The 19,093-nt window shown below is 36.1% G+C and overlaps 1 protein-coding gene across 2 annotated transcripts; it reads right to left on the reverse strand.

Annotated features, from left to right (window-relative positions):
* Nucleotides 1-992: 992 nt before the first annotated feature.
* Nucleotides 993-10,638, reverse strand: LOC106135465 (neuronal acetylcholine receptor subunit alpha-7). 2 transcript variants are annotated; one of them, XM_060949861.1, is made up of 11 exons: nucleotides 10,241-10,638; nucleotides 6,888-7,027; nucleotides 6,517-6,561; nucleotides 5,801-5,910; nucleotides 4,963-5,143; nucleotides 4,709-4,784; nucleotides 4,372-4,566; nucleotides 3,804-4,000; nucleotides 3,430-3,641; nucleotides 3,054-3,156; nucleotides 993-2,877 (listed from the first exon to the last, which is right to left on the reverse strand). In XM_060949861.1, the coding sequence occupies exons 1-11, from the start codon at nucleotides 10,317-10,319 to the stop codon at nucleotides 2,725-2,727; spliced, it is 1,491 nt and encodes a 496-aa protein (XP_060805844.1). In that variant the 5' UTR covers nucleotides 10,320-10,638; the 3' UTR covers nucleotides 993-2,724. The 2 variants fall into 2 exon arrangements, with proteins under 2 accessions (XP_060805844.1, XP_013191212.1); XM_013335758.2 differs by having other exon boundaries at nucleotides 3,397-3,641.
* Between the last annotated feature and the right edge of the window lie 8,455 nt (nucleotides 10,639-19,093).

Below are 19,093 nucleotides of genomic sequence, written 5' to 3' on the forward strand. Positions count from 1 at the left end.
GATTTTGCTATAGTTTCGGATTTTGCGATATAGGTGTATAAAGAATTTTTGGGCATTTTATACTGATTATTAATATAGTTTTAAAAGGAACAGTTGTAAGATTAAAATGATCATCTTTTATATTCTTTTGCCTTAAATGTATGGGCCTGGTTTTACATTTTCAAATAGAATATATTGATCAATGAAAAAATATTTTATTTTACATAGGCACTTAATTCGGAATCTGTTTTATCGGTTTCTCTATATTCTACTTTTTTGTGTCTAAGCCTCACAATTTTTTTTTATTTACTATATATCTCATGTAGAAATGAGACAGCAGAAATGTATCTGGCTACATTACTGAATTAAAAATTATAGTTAGCTTGTATCTTTATATTTTCTTCTCACAACTGCTGTATTTTACAATTTTTCATTTTCATTTAATCAAATGCTTTCATCAATACAACATATATTTTTTTTTATGCAAATAAATTACGAAATTTTAAAATATATTGTGAACAGACCACAAAATTAAATCTACGTTCTTATTTCATATAGGCGCTGAACGACAGAGAAGGCCTACGAAGGTACATTAAAGTAATTTGCATCGCAAAGCCTTCGACCCCAGTGTTGGGGTGGCGTTCTTTGCGCATGTGCGGTTATCCCATGGGATAACATCGATTGTCTACAGGCACTCGCCGCGGACTGCCTCCGGGATGTGCTATATTATAAATATTTGGGTCAGGGTTGCTCCAATCAGTCTTCACTGTCGGTGTACTGTGTCAGATTATGACACCAATTTAAAATAATTAGTGTTGAAATAAATATGTATATTGATTCATAAGATTTTCTACTATGAAATTGATATAATTTTATAAATCCTTTTTTTAAATAGTTAAAAAAAGGAAGAAAAATATTTTATAAGGGAAGTAGGGTGTATAAATGAAACATAAGCTTATTCATTCGTTTATATTTAATAAACAAAATGCAATTCAGAGCATTAATCCTAACAATTGAACAAATTATGGAGACAACAGGTCATCCTATTGCCAACGAGAGAACGCCGCGTATAAGCCGTCCATCAGGAAGAAGAGAATGTAATATCAGCTCATGATAATGTGCAAAAAGGTAATGACGTAACGGCAAATATACGCGACATCTCCGCCTGGGTCGTCACACAACCGTACTCGAGAGGTCGATGAGACAAGATTAAACAACATTAAACAAACGGGTCATTGAAAACACTGATATATAATCATAGCCACGCCGCAACTTCCAAAGGGCTGACTACAATTATTCGTATGCCACCTGAGAGATGAGAAACATGGTAGGAGCGTCGCGAGGGTACATTCTCCGTTTGTGTATCCGCGCAATCGCTCGTTCGATTCAACGTTTCACGTCTGATAGGTTTGCAATGTTTTCAAAAAAAATATACATAAATGTTAAATGATCTTTAACAATGACAAGGATTCCGTAAAAAGATCCAATAAAACGAAAATCACCGGATATTGCAGATGAGCGGTCTACACAATCAAGGTTGCAGTAACGCGTTCTTATGCCCTTTTTATAACAATCAACTTCAACTCAATAGTTGATTTTAAAACTTTTTTAATAATAGAAAAGTGAAAATTAATAACGATATTGCTGCAAATACTATGACGAATTGCATGAATTCAATTGTCTTATATGTACACCCGAAGGGATAATATTCACAATTAAGATTTCGACAAAGGAGAAAATTGCGTAAAGCTAATATTTTATCAGCATATAAGTAACCGTAACTGTATGGAAAGAAGTACAAATGTGAACATTATCATGTAATTTTATTATTTGTATAAGTCATCCGAAAGACTCGGGTTTGACTTTATTAAAATAATAATTTGTTTAACTACAACTTTTAACGAACGTTTAATTAAGCTATAGCCATGGATATTTTACCATTTATAACAATATCGACCCGTTCACAACGAGGCATATCACAACCTGTACCAATTGAATTCAACATTGTTTGTAAAGTTCTATACTAGCTACTGACACAATACATCCGAAAATAAAGTTAGGGATCATAACCACGATTCACGGAATCGAACAAGAAGGAAACAAAGGGCCTTTGCTTTACAGCCCAAACCCTAAACTGTACAATAGATTTCAAGAATCGAGAAAGATCTAACAAAGTTTAAATTTTAAATGCGAATCAGGTCGTTCAACGGTATGAAGGAAGACGTTTTTGTGCTAAATTTTCTGTTTTGGTCATAATAACAGTGACCTCTGAAACTGCACTAATCTAGCGTGGATTTAAAGCTTCACTGGAGCTTTTGGCTGCCACAAACAGGTCTTGGGGCCCGGGAACACACGAAACTGCTCTGTCCGAGTTAAAACAGATCGTCAACTAATAACCACTCATCGTTGTCGAGGGGCTTACAGACTCTTTAGAGATAGTTGGTCAAACAGGATTCCTTTCGTTACGAAGAAGATTGGAAGTGAAAAAAGGTTAAGAGTCTGAAGAATATCTCGTAGGTTTTAAGGAGACATTGGATAGGCAGTACATATCGGTTGAGTGCACAGGGATGGCAGTCATCGGTAACTTATAACTACAGGGGGGCGCGGACGGCGAGGCAGGCGGCCGCAACTCCCGAGGGCCGCGGCATCATCGCCCGCGCCATTTCGCACATCACAACTTAACAAGTATTCGCGGTATCACAGAACGTTATGTATGCGCATGCGCAGCCGCAGGCGGGCGGGTCGCTACGACACCATGATGTGTGGCGCGGACAGCAGCACGGCTAGCGTGGCGATGATTGTGAACAGGGTAAAGATAATAAGGCACAGTCTGTCCACGACCATGGCGGCGAACTTCCAGTCGCGCGAAATGTCCGCATCTTCGTCATCCTTGCGCATCTGTAACAAATATCTAGATCAAATCTCTTAGTTTAGCAAGATTGATTTGTCGAATATTGTATCCTGAAAAACTATGCCCATTAAAATTGTGGTATACAGTCAACAATAGATGCCTACAAGCCTTTTTCATAATTTTATGGAGAAAGATATGTGCTGCAAATGGAATTGTGTCTTACCTGATCTGTGATGACTCGAAGCTCTTTGAGTATGAGCGAAAGCTCGTAGTCGACACCGAAGCAGCTATGCGCAGCCAATCCTGCACCGTTCTCTTCGCCGCTCCTGCAATAGACATGGCTCTGTAATCTCAACACATATGGGTATTCTATACTACAGGTGGAGACGAGGAACGAAGGGCACTACAGGCATTATGCTCAGAGATGTATCGAGAAAAAGAAGACCCCAAGAGATATTTAAGTGAAAAAGTGAATGATCGTGAGTTCAGTCGAATGAAAGCTGTAATGGTGGGGTCTAATGCGGATCATTCGAGGCGGGGGTTAATATCTTATCCGTGTTATTTACGGCGAGTAGTGTTCGTGTAGATCGTCGAGGGACCTGTAGTATCGGCAGCAGGGCGGCTGCTGCGACTGCGCGTGGCGGAAGTCGTCGTCGATGTCGAGCACGTTAGCAAGGAGCGACTTGGAAGAGCGCTCGCGCAACTCCAGGTCCGGCGGCGGGGGGGCCCGCGCCGGCGGTGGAGTCGCCGCGTTGCCCGGCCGCGACATGCGAAGGATCCATGGCAGCCAGTATAAGAAAACGCAACGTATCTGTTAACAAATAACATATATCTTTTATATTGTTTATCGCTGTTGTGAAGAAATGAAGTCATTTTTCATCATTTTAAAACTAACAAAGTTGTCTAAGAAACTAGTTTTTCTACCTTAACATCAGAAAGTAAAAACGAAGTCAATAAAATGTTTGTTACATACCCAGTCGCTCATTTCGTGCGTGTCTGCGTGCCGATGGTGGTAGTTGAGGATGAGGATGGTGGAGACGACGGACGAGGCGACCATGAACATAATGCAGTTGAAGTACGTCCCCAGTAGCGGTACAGCGTCCGATGTCGCCGGCATCGTCTCCGCCACCATGTTCAGAAACACCGTCAGCGAGAGCAAAATTGTCACACCTGAGTAAAGAATTCCACTGAGATATCAATTCATAAAAGTGTTAAAGTAAAAAATATTTTCGACCTTATGTTCCTTGATTGGGTGAGTCAGTTTATTGCACCTAGCGACTCTCGTCTGACCTCTCCGCAACCTTTGCAGGGGAACCTAATCCGTATTGGATCGATCACGGTTACACATCCAGGTTTCCTCATCGTAAGAGCATCGGAAAGTATTCAAACTAATGTACATAACTTCGAAAAAAGTTATACAAGGCCTAGGTGGGATTCTAACCCTGTGGCTTTTTGCACCACACTTTTAACCGGGCACCTTACCAATTCGCTCATATATTTACCTGACCCTGTAACAATAAACGAAGACAAGACCATCATACCTAGTGATAGTTTCTCGCCAGAATCTGGTGGTAAGGTGAAACCCAACAGAGCCATGGAAGCAATGAGCACGCAGGGCACGATCAGATTGAAGAAGTAGTAAAGCGTCTTTCGGCGGATAACCACCGCGAACGTTATGTCGATGTAGGGCTCCGGGCAACAGTTGTAGTATATTTCGTTGCGCTTGCCAGGTACGCCTGTTAATATGATTAATATATGACTATAAAATTTTAGAAGATATCAAAACAACTCATATGCCTAATCAAGACTTCTAGGTACTTTGACGTGGAATGTCTAGAATTAGTCTAACTTAACATGTAGCTTAAAGTCAGTACTAACCTATAAGTTCCCATTCGCCATTCGTGACAAAACTGCTAATATCTCCTCCCTCTTCGTCTTGTAATTGAAGGTCCAACTACAAAAAAAATAAACATGTACGTAGTTACAGTCAAACAAAATGTCCCGTATCTATATAGGATGCTTCTATATTATTTAAAATCAGCAAAAAAGGAGTACGTGAATATTTGAGAATTAGGATAACATCTTGGCAAATCAGTTGTTCCAAAATTCTCATGCTATATACAAGAACATACTTGATATCCACCATAGGTCCAGCTGCCAAACTTCATCTCGCAGCGTTGGTCATCGAAGGGGAACCACGTGATGTCGATCTTGCACGTGCTCTTGAAGATGCCGGGCGGCACGTACAGACACGACCCGTTGTTGCGAACCACCACATTGGTCGGGTACGTACTGTCGAACCCTTCGTCCGCGCTGGCAATAAAATATCAACATTAAGGGAAGCGGAGAAACCAGTTAGAAACGAAGAAAATATTACTTGGCACAACAACAACTAGGAAAGTTCATGTTGTGCCAAGATATATTTTTAAATATAGTTTGCATGTACCCATACGGTTTACAGCATCATTGCTGGAAACCTAAGACTAAATAAAAAATGCAAAAGTTTTAACCATAGGTTTTGACTAACTTTGGTAAACCCTAACTGACAACAAAACCCGAGGCTTTTGTGAAAATGCTGAAAAATAAACATAAACATCGATTTTCACATTCAACTCGTGTAAATATTATTAAGATCATAAAGTTGATCTTTCACTGCACTCAATTAAAGTACACTCTCAACTAAGGTAGACATAGCCAATAATTGATCGCGTAAGTTAATCTGTAACAGTAGAAGATTTGCAAATGAGTAGAAGTTAAAATTTATATCAATAATTGAATAAACATGATAGCTATTTCGACCCCGCCTAGAGCGGAATAACGTGATAAAGGTACTTAGGTGACTACAAAAACAAATAACAAAATAAATGAGACATTTAAGCTTTAAAGAAACCATCGAAGTCAATAACCTGTGTGTATTTGCTCATTGGTTTCACACTAAGTGAACAAAGGCAAACGTTATGTAAAAATTACCTGTTGTACATAAGGACGTCTGGTTTCCATAATCTGTGTGGTGGTACTCGCAAGTCTTTGACCCCGCCGAAATCCGAAGTGTTCCATCTCAAATTCATATCGTTCCATTCCTAGATAAAAAAAGGTGTTTATGAAGCTTTTTTGTAGGTACTAATTTTTATTTTGATTTCGCGGCCAAATCTTTTCCTCATAATAGATGGTACGAGTACATCGAATTGGTTCATCGAATAATATAGAAAAAAGTTAGTAAAGGTAATAACTTTACTAATTGGATTAGAGAGTATATTTGCATTTTTTATTTTTAAATTTCTAATTAGCAAAAAAATAGCAAAATGATCAAAACATTGATTCGAATTAGAGAAATCTCTTTATTTCACTGATTTGATACACAAAAATATAAATTTAAGAGGTAGTTAATATAGAAATGACACATAAGATCTAAGCCAGGTAAAAACAACTAACACCAAAAATATTAAAATACAGTTTTGAGAATTAAACTATCTGTATAGGTACATTTTGCCTAAAAAAAATACTTTAGTAAAAGACGTGAACTTACCTATTTTACATTTCATTAAGTCAAACTATTTGTCTGATCTTTGCGCTATTTTATCAGCAAACATTTTGGTTATTATCCTTACCTTAATTACTTAGCAAACAAGTTTAAATGTTTAGGTAAGAACACAAACTGTGCATAATGAAAAAACTTTATTACTTACAAGTTTAAGCCAGATGTTTGTTATTAATAGCTGGTTCTTTTCATCCTGTAAACAAAAAAACCCTTTTTGAATCTACATAACATCAAAGACCCAATTATACTAACTTTATATAGGTGGGTTATTTCTTTTTTATTTAAGTAATTCTAATAATTATATAATTGATTATATTATAACAACTAACTTAACAGTACAGTAAATAAATAGGTGAGTAATTACTAGAGTGATATAAACAAGAAATATAATTTAGTAGCAATTCTAGATGCGATACGATTATCGAGCTTGAAGAAAATTTCCGGGATCATCCTCGTTGACCACGGGCCTACACGTTGCACTGTTCTAACAAAAGCAGCAATCTGGAGATGTAAGCGTACCACGTCAATGATCTGCATGAGCGTGAGGCCGAAGGAGAGCTGCAGCGGGTCGCTCTCGTTGACCACGGGCCTCTCCAGCACGTTGTAGTGGTCCAGCAGGTGGTGCAGCAGCCGCTTCTCGTGGTAGCCGCCGCTCGCCTCTGATGAAGAACATCCAGTTTTTTATTCAATATTGGATGAGGCATTTGTTCTCTATCTCACCTGATGGTAAGTGACGATAAAGAAGAAGAAGTTATATGCCTATCCAAGCGGTACCCATTTATTTTACTTTCGGATGTTCGCGGACAGTAATTGTCTGTGAACCAGTATGAATTTAAATTTTAAGAAATATAAATACTAGGCAGTATGATTTTTTATTGATTTAGGAAATTTTCATACCATGATTGGACAATGGAACTGGTATCCCTTAAAATAAATAGAATAAAGAAAGAAAAAAAAATACTCCTTTATACGGTTAATTGAAACGCTTTTTGCTATTTGTTTCTATGGGAACCTACTCAGTTTCATAGTCTTTATATGCTGTGAAAATTTCTTACAAATTTGCCTTAATAATCCTTAAATATACTTAAATATGTACACCTCTTGTACTCGCGATCGCGTCAATGCTTATTTATTTAATGTAACAGTGGAGTTTGATGCTAGCCAAAACTTGTACTGAAGAGTAATTGAATGTCTTGTCTTTGCAAGAGCAGCGTTAAAATGCTGAATACAAATTTTGTAGGTACGGTTGCACCCTACACCTCTTCATCCCATTAGGGGCAGAGAGATCTGATAGTCTCGGAAAGACTCGAAGACCACATTCCCGAATGATGATAAAGCATGTGTCTGACAATCTCTCTCTCTATTTTTTTTTAGGTTTACTTTGCGTAGAAAGCCCTTAGACATGAGAAATATTTCAATTAGGTAACTTTTGTAAATATTCACAGATTATTGAGTGAAACAAAAAGAAAATGCTTTATTTGGCTAGTTCTTAATATCAGTTTGAATCATGATTTGAACCGTAAAAAAATGTTAACGATCCATAAATCTTATATTGAGATTTGTGTGGTATCTAGTAAAAAAGTTTGTTTTCACTATCATTGGATGTTAATTAACACTCTTGGCAAGCCATTTAATGCCCCCATTATCTGGTATCGCTAAAGTGGTCTTCATCGATCGAGGGTCTCCAAGCTCTTTTGTGAAAATGGCCGCTTCCAATGTCGCACCCGGTCTCTTTGATGTAACGTGCGTGACTAAGCATAGATGAGGAAGATCCTCAAGATGCTTAAAAGATAATAAGAATTGGGAGACAAAATGAACGAAGAATAGTACTTTATAATCTATAGAAATTACAAGAGAAGCAAAAATATAATATTTTGGTTAAGATAAATGTATAAAAAGCCAAATTCTTTTTTTTATAAAATATTCTGGAGTATTCCAGTATGGTTCCTAAAGATGGCTGGATATGGATAATCTTCTTTTATTGCTTCTGAATATATTAGAATTTAATTGATTACCTACATACATATCATCACGTCTATATCCCTTGCGGGATAGGCAAGGCCAACGATTTTGAAAAGACTGAAAGGCCACGTTCAGCTGTTTGGCTTAATGATAGAATTGAGATTCAAATAGTGACAGGTTGCTAGCGCATCACCTAAAACAAGAATTCCAAGTTTATAAGCCAATCCCTTAGTCGTAAAAATGAATAGGACTACTCCATCTCTTTACCATGGATGTCGTAATTGATTTTAACATAAAAATCTACCTATTTGGTTCTATATGTTTTGCTTTTCCGTACTAACTGCTAATTAAATTTATTGATTGCGGGCGATCTTTATTTTTAGTCGAGTGAATGCAGTTTAAAAGATCGAATTAAAAATATCAATGTAAAAGAAATGTGTAGAGTAAAAGGAAAAGTGGTGACTAACAAACTTAAAAAGGGTATGTTCAGATGGAATGGATGAAAACAGATTGACGAAAAATGGTCGAAAGACGCCTGAAAAAACAGGCCTAACATCTCCCGTAATCGTCGAATATGCATAAAAAGAGTAATTAACGCTTATTACTCTTTTTATGCATATCGGAAGAAGCGGAAGAGGTCTGTGAGGATCGCAGGAAGAGAAAATTGAAAGTTTCTGCCTACCCCAATGGGAAACAGGCATGATATGTGTGTATGTTTCTTTATAAAACGGTGCTTGGAAGAGGATATTTTTTTCGGTATTGTCCTGGAAATAATCAAATTATGTCTTAGAAACTGCCGCAGAATCCTGAACCGAATCCCATCACAACGCAGTGCGGCAATGTTAGTGGATTATGCAGATACAATCTGGTTTATTGAAAGTGATCGATGTTCATTTTTTCTGTTTGCGCCCCTACAAAAGCTCGGTAAGGGGTAAATACCTGATAAATGTATGTATGTATTTAGAAAAGGACTTATTAGTCACTGCCGTAAGTGAATTTAAATCTGGGCATTTTCGATATCATATTTTCTGTTAAGATTAGACATCAACGAAGTCTATTTTTGGGTCCTTTCGTGTTTCTCGGGATTTAACATACGGATAAGTTTTTTCTTGGTTTAAATTAAAAAGAGGGTGATTTTAAATTATGATAAAAGTAAAGCAGTAATTGTTAAGTATTAGAAATAGACATTAAAATTACATTTGTAAAGTTCGAGATATCGACTTGAAAATCGGGAGACCACAATCAAGGTACATAATTTAATTCATATGTTCATATTATATTGTGCAACCAATATTTATTGATGTGTGTTTTGAAATCTATGTAATGGTTGTTATAACTATTAATGCAAATAGTCTTTGCAAGAATATTATAAATGGTGCTGTAATAAAATAATGTTATGATTAACATTTAACCACCATATATAACTCACATTAAAATCTGTTGGAGAACAGATCGATAAGTAAAGCTTTCGGATTTTAAAGGTCTTTAGGTTTAAGTACACCAGTTAGGTTTATATTACACGCTATTTTCATAGACTACGTTGATAAATGACAGTTATATGCTATATGCCCGTTTTGTTGGAAATTGACTAAAAAGCTAAATGACAGATGGAGTAACTTCAACTTTCAGGTTCGAGAAGGATTCCAGAGGCTATGATATTTGACTATTACGAAATTTGGTTTTGTATTGATTTTCCCATTTTATAAATGTTACAGTTTAAGTGTTATATTTTTTTTCTACATCCATAATTATTAATAAAATGTAGGGCAGATATTATGAAGTTTGAAAAACTAGTTTGAATGAAAACGTATGAGAGAAAAAAATGTGAGATCGTTCGGTCGGTTAAGTAAGTATGTGACCGTGATGCGTTCGTCTAATTGGAAGTTAATGAACTGATAGAGGTCACTTACCCCTCGGCCACAGCAGGCCCAGCAGCAGCAGCAGGCCTGCGGGCGCCGCCAACAGCGAGCGGCGCGCCCGCCACCCCATGTCAGCGCTGCGACGCGCCGCGCGCCGCCACCGCCGCCGCCCCGCGCCGCGCCATCGCCCGCCTCGGCCCGCGCGACACCGACCCCCGCCTCCCGATCCGCACTCCCGCCTATTAGAATCTATCAAATATGAGCTCAAAATTAAATTCTTCTACGGTTTTCATAAATCGAACTTTTGTTCACGACCGCTCGCCGACGGCCACGCGTGCCGTCCGATCCTGGAGCATCGCCGGTCGCGCCGCGTATGTTCTTCGAGTTACGGCGTGTTTTTGAGCATTGTTGTGCTGCGGAGTGCGGCCGACCGTGGGGCAGCGGAGCCGCCGGTGTGCGGACTGGCGGAGGCGCCGCGGACGCGCAGCCGCGCTGCCGCCGCCGCCCATTCAAGCGCCGCCGCCCGCTCCCGCCGGCGCGGTGCACGATCCCGACCTTGCGTCTCCCTCGCAGCCTGCACGCGGTCCACTGGCTGCTGCTGCCCGGCTCTGGCCCGGACAACCAATCCCTCTACGTCGTAGTAGTATTCACACACGCTCTCCGCACTTCTTTGCTTACACTCATTAACGTAATTAATTTCCATTAAAAAATATAAATTCATATTTAGTATTGTTTTACGTGCCATTGTAGACAAAGTCCCATTTTTCCAAATATAAAGTTTCTTACTAATATCTAGGTCATTCATGTCAGCTTGATACGATAATGTCATTTGATGCACGAGTAGTTTGTTGGTTAACGGTTAAAATGCGTGTGCATTGGAAAATTATTTTCAGGATTGAATTTACAAATGTTAGAATAGCCTAAACCTGGACATAGCATCTATATCATCAGGCTTGCTTGCATGGCGGCATAGCTCTCATCGATGTTATTGCACCGTTTATTTGGGTTGAGGGTCGTGATGGGTTTTCAAAATCTAGCGATTAGAGAGGTTCAAGTATTGTGGTGAGTTCAGAGGCTGCGGGGCCGCGGTGCGGTCTAGGCGCGGGGATGCTGCGCGCGATGCGATCAATGAGGCCGACCCCTCCCCGCTACCCACTCAACTCCCCAAGCTAACACCTACGAATTCTCGAACTCGAACATTTACTTCCATGATATCAGCTGACTGACGTGACAGGCGCAAATGAAAAAGGGACATTCGTTAGGCGTTTAACGGCAGAAATGGAGCGTTTCGTACCATCCTACGTCATTTCAAACCCACGCTTGACGTTCATCTCATTTTCAATTAAATTTTTCATTAAATATTCCAAAACATTATATAAATGAACGTTGGGAAGGAACTTGTGTTTAGTTTTCGCTGAAGAAAAGTTTGTTAAATTTTTTTTTGATGATACATCAGAATAATGGTATATTTATAAGAATAATGGTATATTTATACGTTTTTATTAGCAGCGCAAGTTTAAGAAGCTTTACGTGTCTAATAAATTTACCAATATAAAATAATATAAAAGTTGTTGAGTTTTAACCACTATTAAATCAAACATAGATTTAAATAAGCTTAATAATAGTACAAACTCGAACATAACTTTTGTGTTTAAATTTGCATAGGTATCCTTCTCAAATTATATATTTTGCTTAATCCTTTTACTTAAAAACTGGATGTTGAAGTATATTATGATGCTGATAATTGTTTGTGTGTCGTCAAAAAAAATAAACCAACTTATGTAAAATTTACACGATCTCAAAACCTCAAAAACCACCAACAAAAAGTTATTTGCTTTCATTTGATAAATCATCTTGGTAATTTTATATGTAACAAAAAAAAGAAATGTTTATTACAAAAACAAAAGTGACTGATTATAACCTGAGTTGCGTCCGTTCATCGATTGCTCAGAATTTAATTCCGATTGCATGTTAGCTTGTACTGTACAAGCCAATCAGTAATTAATCGATTTTAATACACGGCTGACCCATTACTCGCTATGTTTCATTGTATTTGCAAATCAAAACGAGTAGTAGATAGTAATATGTAACGCTTTGAAGGATCTTTTGAAAATTGAACTAAGGGTTTCGAGACGTTGGGGTTAATTTTTAGTGTATTCCTCGAACGGGATGCTAGCTTAATTGGTCGCATTCTATAAAAAGAGGAGTAAATTTAAATGTAAAAAAGAATATTTCGCATCAAAACTGTACATCCAAAGTTGAAACTAAGGGATCAGCTACACTGCTGTGATGGTGCTTTATCTTTTTTAAAGCACAATTATCAAGAAGTATGTGATAAGTAGATATTTTAGTATAGCAATTATTATACAATCAGGATTATATTTCAAGTTGTTATTTTTTATTATTTTAAAATAAAAACCTTTTAAATTGATAGTACGTGGCCAATAGGAAGAAAAACAAACACAATAAATTAAGATTTATTTTGAAGGACTAAATAATAAATGAAATGGCTTAGCACTCGCCTGTTTTTACTTTATTTTGTATCGAAAAACAATGCGGTTTACCTAAAAAGCGTTTGATGATGTACCTAATCATTCCACTCATAGCACAGATGTTGACGAGAGAAAACGTGTGCAGAGACTACATGTTTTCAACCCGGAGTACACGCGCCCCAATAACCTTGTGTTGGAAATGTTAGAATTATAGAAGTAATCAACAGTAATCGCACAACTGAATGTTTTTGAATTTTGTGCCGGAATAGAATTTTCAACTCAATGAATGTATCAATTTATTTCATCAATACTAATTCCATCTAAATAATAGAAAATTTATAGTTTAGGATTGAACTTTGTTTGTTTACTTTTGAGTTGAATAATTAGCACGCGATAATTTTTTTAAATGTCTTATGTATAAGAATTTAATTTTTAATGTATCTTTAATGTGAAATGGCATATAACTGGGTTTTACATTTGCCATCATTAATATATCGTCCTGTGGAAAATACAAATAAAATAAATATTAGATTTCAAATTCAAAGGCATGCTATTTTTGAAACAAATCCAATCACCATAAGGTAACGAAGCTGAATTCGTTTTAGTTGATATTTACAATCACAATGGTTCTTAGAAAATGGAGACAATTATATAGGAATTTGTAGCGTGAACACTTGATTCGATGAAACGACTGCTTCGCTCGAGTGGCATCGAAAGAGATATGTAATTAATTACTCTTGTAATTATTTGATAATTTATGATATAAAATTAGGACTGCAGTAAAAATTTGGGTCACTAATAGTTGTTAAAATATATAAATATTTCAAAATAAAAAATGTTATTGTAAAAACTTGGTGATGAAGAATTGAAAAAAAAAAGTTTTACTAGAATAGACAAAATGTAAATACATTTTACCAAACCAAAACAAAATCAGTAAACAATTAAACATATAGCTATCCTTAAGGTATAATAAAAATCACACACACGCGCACATCAGCCATTGTTACCTTAGTAGAAAAATAAAAATAATTTATTTACCTGGTAATAAAGAAAAGTGTTAGTGACAAGCAAGCACCTTTGTAATCGTTTCACGCGACATTAGTCTCAGACACGAGTGGCCGCGCGCCCTCACTCGACACGCTTGTATTTCTCTCGTAAATAACTAGGCTCGTATTTAATTAATAAGTTAAACGGTAAATTTTCTCATAGAAATCAAACTTTTCATTCGCATGAGTGAAGTGTCTCTTACCTGTTTTATCGGCGCGGTTTGTAGTCACAGACATCAGAATTTAATTAAGACTATGGGTACCCCCGCAGTTTCACCCATGTAAAGAATCACTTAAATTTCCATACCCGTGGGAGTTCCGGGAAATTCTAAGAAAGGAGCATTTAAATGAAAAATAACGTACTACGGATAGCATGAATGAATCAAGGATACACAGTCTTAAATACTTTGTGAAACCTATAACATCTTTTTAGGTCATGTAGAGTGTCATGCCCATAACTAAGAAATCAAACGCAGCAATGTGTGAGTATTTTAAAATCTTTAAGTATTCCTGTAAAACTAAAACCCAGTTCGTAATTATGGCCTTAACGCAGAAACAGATTCATTTTAATGTCTAGGTTTCTTTCATAAACCACTAAGTATTTCAAACTAGTTAGGTATAATTATAAACTGGTTGCGAAATTTGATTTTGAAAGTGGCTGAATGGTACCTTGAATAGGTACGGAAATGTCTTTTATTAAACTTTTCTTTAAATCGGCATTCAAAACCATATGCTACACACAAAAATATTCATAAAACCGAAATAAAACTGAAATAAGAATTAAAAAAAATAATGGATGGAACAGATGGAAGGCTTTATTTATACGATTCGCTTACTTTACTATGTAAAATGAGTCTACAACTTTAACTGGGTTTCAACTTAAAAGTACTTCGTAAACCTGATTATCTTATAGGGAATGTATAGGCTATTATTATTATCATCACCACAATAATTCATTGTAAAAATGTCCTGCCCAAAGAGACGTTTATTTATGCTGCTCAAAACAAAGTTGCTTAAGTCTCAGTGGAGCATACTCTGCTTTTCACTTAATCTTCTAAACATTAAAAAAAGAAGAGGGTTTATAGCATAGTGGTAACATTGTTTAATGTGAATGAACATTTGACATAATTTATTTTTATTAAGCTTATAATTTACTTTTTTTAACAAATAGCTATAATGCTGTAAGAGTAGAGAACTTTTTACCCATAGTTTTCTACGAGCTTCCATACAAATTTTTCTAGTTTGTTCGAAGTTAATCAATTTGAATGAAAAGCGTGAGATATTAAAATATGGAAAATAGTTGATCATAATAAGGTTTTTGCTGAAAACCCTTTATGAACCTGAATAGTAAGAAACAGTCGTATACAGGTCTCTTTTTTTTTAAACTCTCTTTGCAAAGTTGATATTTCCTGTACACTGCTGATACATCGTCTATCCCTGAGGCTTGTTTGTATTTAGTATCCGTTGGTCAATAATAGTTTATCGGTAAAATTTAATCCACCTATATGTATATAGAATAAACCATTATTGGTCTTAGAGCCGTCATTAATTTAACAACAATACGGGAAGCAACAATGCTATCGCTAGAGTTCACGATCCTGCACTGTCTATATTAGGCGCTGGATATGTATGGTAAATGGCAAATGTGTTTCCAACCAGGAAGTTTTCGGAACAGAGAAAGCGCCCAAGGAGTGCGGCGTTGAATAGACCACTAAGAACAAAAGCGTTCATTTACTAGAAACTAGGCGAAATAATGAACGTACTATGGTGAAATGTCAAAAGTAAAGGTTAAAAGTTACGAGTGCACGGCCGACTCAATAGAATGAACTTCCCTGCTGTCGTAACAATTTTTTTTCTGTTGGCCACTTTAAAAAATCTATTTAACTATCATCGGCAATCCAAGTAAAGCTTAAATTACTTAAGCCTCCCTCTGATCTCAAGCATCAGCAAATGATGAAAAAATCTGATCCTTTTTAAATGCGCTACAATCGTTATGATGGTAAACTGATATGGCAAGTAGAAAGATGAACTAGCTAACTTTCCTCTTTATTGCAAAAAGAGAAGAGATGGACCAGGACCCTTACAAGAACTTTCAGAAAAACCCATAATGTTTTGGAAGCAATACTTATTAGGCCATTAAGATTAATAAGTTTCATTGCTACTATTAAAACATTTCCAGGTTGGGATTCGCTGATCTTTTCCATTCTGTTCTTGATGAGTTAAAGTGACGGTCCGCTAGGCAGCATAAAGGTCGTCGCTTATTGACGAATTTACTTGTGATATGACAAAGTTTGAAAAGCTTTGTTATTTATTTAATATTACTTATCCTTTGATTGATTTCGTCACCCACATCAATATTTTTTTTCTAGGAGAGTAGAGTCATTAATATTCTGTATTTTTTAGTAGCTTTACTCTTCGCTTCATATAAATTTCGTGAATAGTCACCAATAAGTCTAAAATAGTTTTCATTGTCTATTAAATTAGGTAGGTGCGCAAGCAGTTGCATATTCAGAGTAACGTGTAAATTCATCAAAAAAAGAACAGAACAATTTTATGTATGTACCTTCTTACATTATTTAGGAGAGCGCGTTTTCTTACGCGACGCATCCTATCCTTTATGCCGTGCCGTGCTTATGCCGTCATTACAGAACCTCGCTAAACAATACGCATGGTAACATTGACAGATGGATACCGGAGAATTTTCAAAAATATTAATCTTAATATATTGTCTAGCTGGCAAAGACTTAATCATTAATGATTTATTTCCTTTGTAAAACATAAATAATGATGAAGAGATCGTGAGAACTGTAGCGATTGCGACAAGTGACATTTCTAGTTTCATTTGTTTGCTGACTGAGAAGATTCTGGCTGCTTTTTTGTTACATTCATCCAGCATTCGAGAAAGAGTATAGTAAGGGATGCCACTGACTTCATCATGGCTAGATTTGTCTGTTTTCTCAGAAATCAGACAAATCTATTTTGTCATATTAAAACAATTTTGCCATATATATGCAAAATGCTAACGTGCTTTACCCAGTTTTATTTTATCATACTTAGGTATATTCTTTGAAAATTCATGATTTCAAATTATGCAAAGCTATAATAAAAATTCGAATTAAATTAGTTATTGACATCTTGTTCACTACTAAGTTTTCCTCTTGATTGATAAATGCATGTTATAAGTTTGTTTTGCATTTATGGGCGTGGACATCGCGTGATCAACTATTCCTTGCAAAATAGTGAGTGTAAAGACTAGACAGATATTTATTTCAAAAATATGCTTAGCCACAAGTTCATCATCTTGCTGGCGTTACCAGGTTCCGTCCTCACTTCTCAAGAGAGGAACTCTTATGACCACGATCGCCGTGAGGATAGGAATTTTGTGACTGCTTGATCTTTTTGAAGGTTTTGCAATCTGTGAAAAGCAATAAAAATATGGTATTCATAATTTACCTTTGTCATAATAGGGTCGTTTTTGAGTACCTATAACCATTATCCATAATTATAGATCAAAGTGAGACAGCTAGGTAAGTGGAGTCTAATATAAAGCTATGGGCTGGTGCTGAGAAACATTTGAATATTATATTTTACCACAATGCATTTCTAAATTATCTTTATTTTGTGAAATGACCGCTCACAAATTGCACATTATAGGTCATACGAGTGCAAGCGACCATTAATGCATTCCCGCAGATTGCCTCACAGCGAAACCGAGCATGGAAACTATTACACGTTTTTTTAATTCTGGCGAAATTTTATAAAACGATTTTATCTACGCATTTAAGTGTACAGCCTATTGGCCTCATTTGGTGTGTTGGTTTCAGTAGACTGATAGATGATGATACATTTGTAGTGCTAATAATAACATAAGCGAAATCTGTAACAGAATACACATTGTAACAATTTAAAATGAAATCTTAAAAAACAATAAGTTTTAGGCTGATGTCTTGGACAATAAGAATACAAGTTCACAAACACTACCTTAATACAAATAGAATAAATACTGAATATCTATCTATTCATGAATTTTGACAAGCCATATCATATCTTTACTGGGAATCGCGGGAACTGTAGTTTTAACGGGATGAAAGGTACCCTAAGTCCTTTTCCAGACTCTTAATTTTATATACGCTTAATTTTAAGAAGATTATTCAGTAGATAACGCATATAAAAAACAAACAAACTTACACATTTATAATATAAGTTAGGACTTTCAATTGTTTTTAAGATTGGGCTAAGCTTTCTCTTCTTCCATTTGACACTTGAATACTTTTTCTTTTTCAAATACAAAATTAAAAATAAATATTTAAGATACCGTAAACTATAAAGTCAAGTCAAGGGTCCATTTCCATGATTGGAATGTTTCATGGATGGGTAAAGGGATACCAACCATTCATATTGAATTGCAATTTTATGAATGTACGACTAGGTAGCTTCGGCAATATAACAAAATAACGAAATTATAGAACTGAAGTTAATTCTTACTGGCCTTCTTAATTTTCTCCTTCTATTTTGTAAAAAGCAATTATATCCATTTACTCGTATAAGCGAATAAGGCCACGTTTCGTAATATGGATTAATGATGGAATTGTGGTTCAAATAGTGATAGGTCGCTAGCTCATCGCCTTACGTCTTTCCCTTGATTAAGCTGAAACATGACATGAAAAATTAGCAACCTTGCAATTTTTCCTGGTCGAAGAGAGACATTTGATTTCATGTCTTCAATATTCTTCACTGATACCATAAACAAGACCTGCCGTCAATAACCATAAGATTTAATGTTAAATCAAAGAGGTTAATTTATTCTATGCATACAAAAGCGTCATCAGAACTTTGCCATCAAAGTATCAATTTATGATAAGGTTATGGTTTTAGATAGACCTCATTAAAGTTAGGGTTAGTGTAGTGTATATGTGTTGTGTGGTTTTCGGCAATTTTGAATACGACCTACAATTTGTAAAAGGTGTCGTTCCAGATAAATTAGGGAATAACCACTTGCACTTTCCTTGTTAATAGGGCAACGGTGGTAAGGTCGGGTTAAGAGAGAAAAAATCCAATACAGGCTTTTATGAGACGAGAATGAGAGTGATGTTGGATTCAAAAAGAGATAGAACAGAAAGAAAATGGAATGTATTTTTATTCTGTTTTCTTATTATTTTATGTTAGTGTGACCGAATCGGCTGGGTCGCGCTGATTACTTATTGATGACTGCGGCCCAATTCTCCACGGCTGATAAATTTCACCCAAATTGTATCATTTATATTTAAAAAATCTATCAGGCTCTGCTGAAAATGTTAATAGCCATAATGGCTTACACTTGCTGAAAAGGTAATCTGGTAAATATGTATTAACAAAATTTATTTTGG

The sequence above is a fragment of the Amyelois transitella genome, chromosome 3 (assembly GCF_032362555.1).
Source record: "Amyelois transitella isolate CPQ chromosome 3, ilAmyTran1.1, whole genome shotgun sequence".
Lineage (NCBI taxonomy): Eukaryota > Metazoa > Arthropoda > Insecta > Lepidoptera > Pyralidae > Amyelois > Amyelois transitella.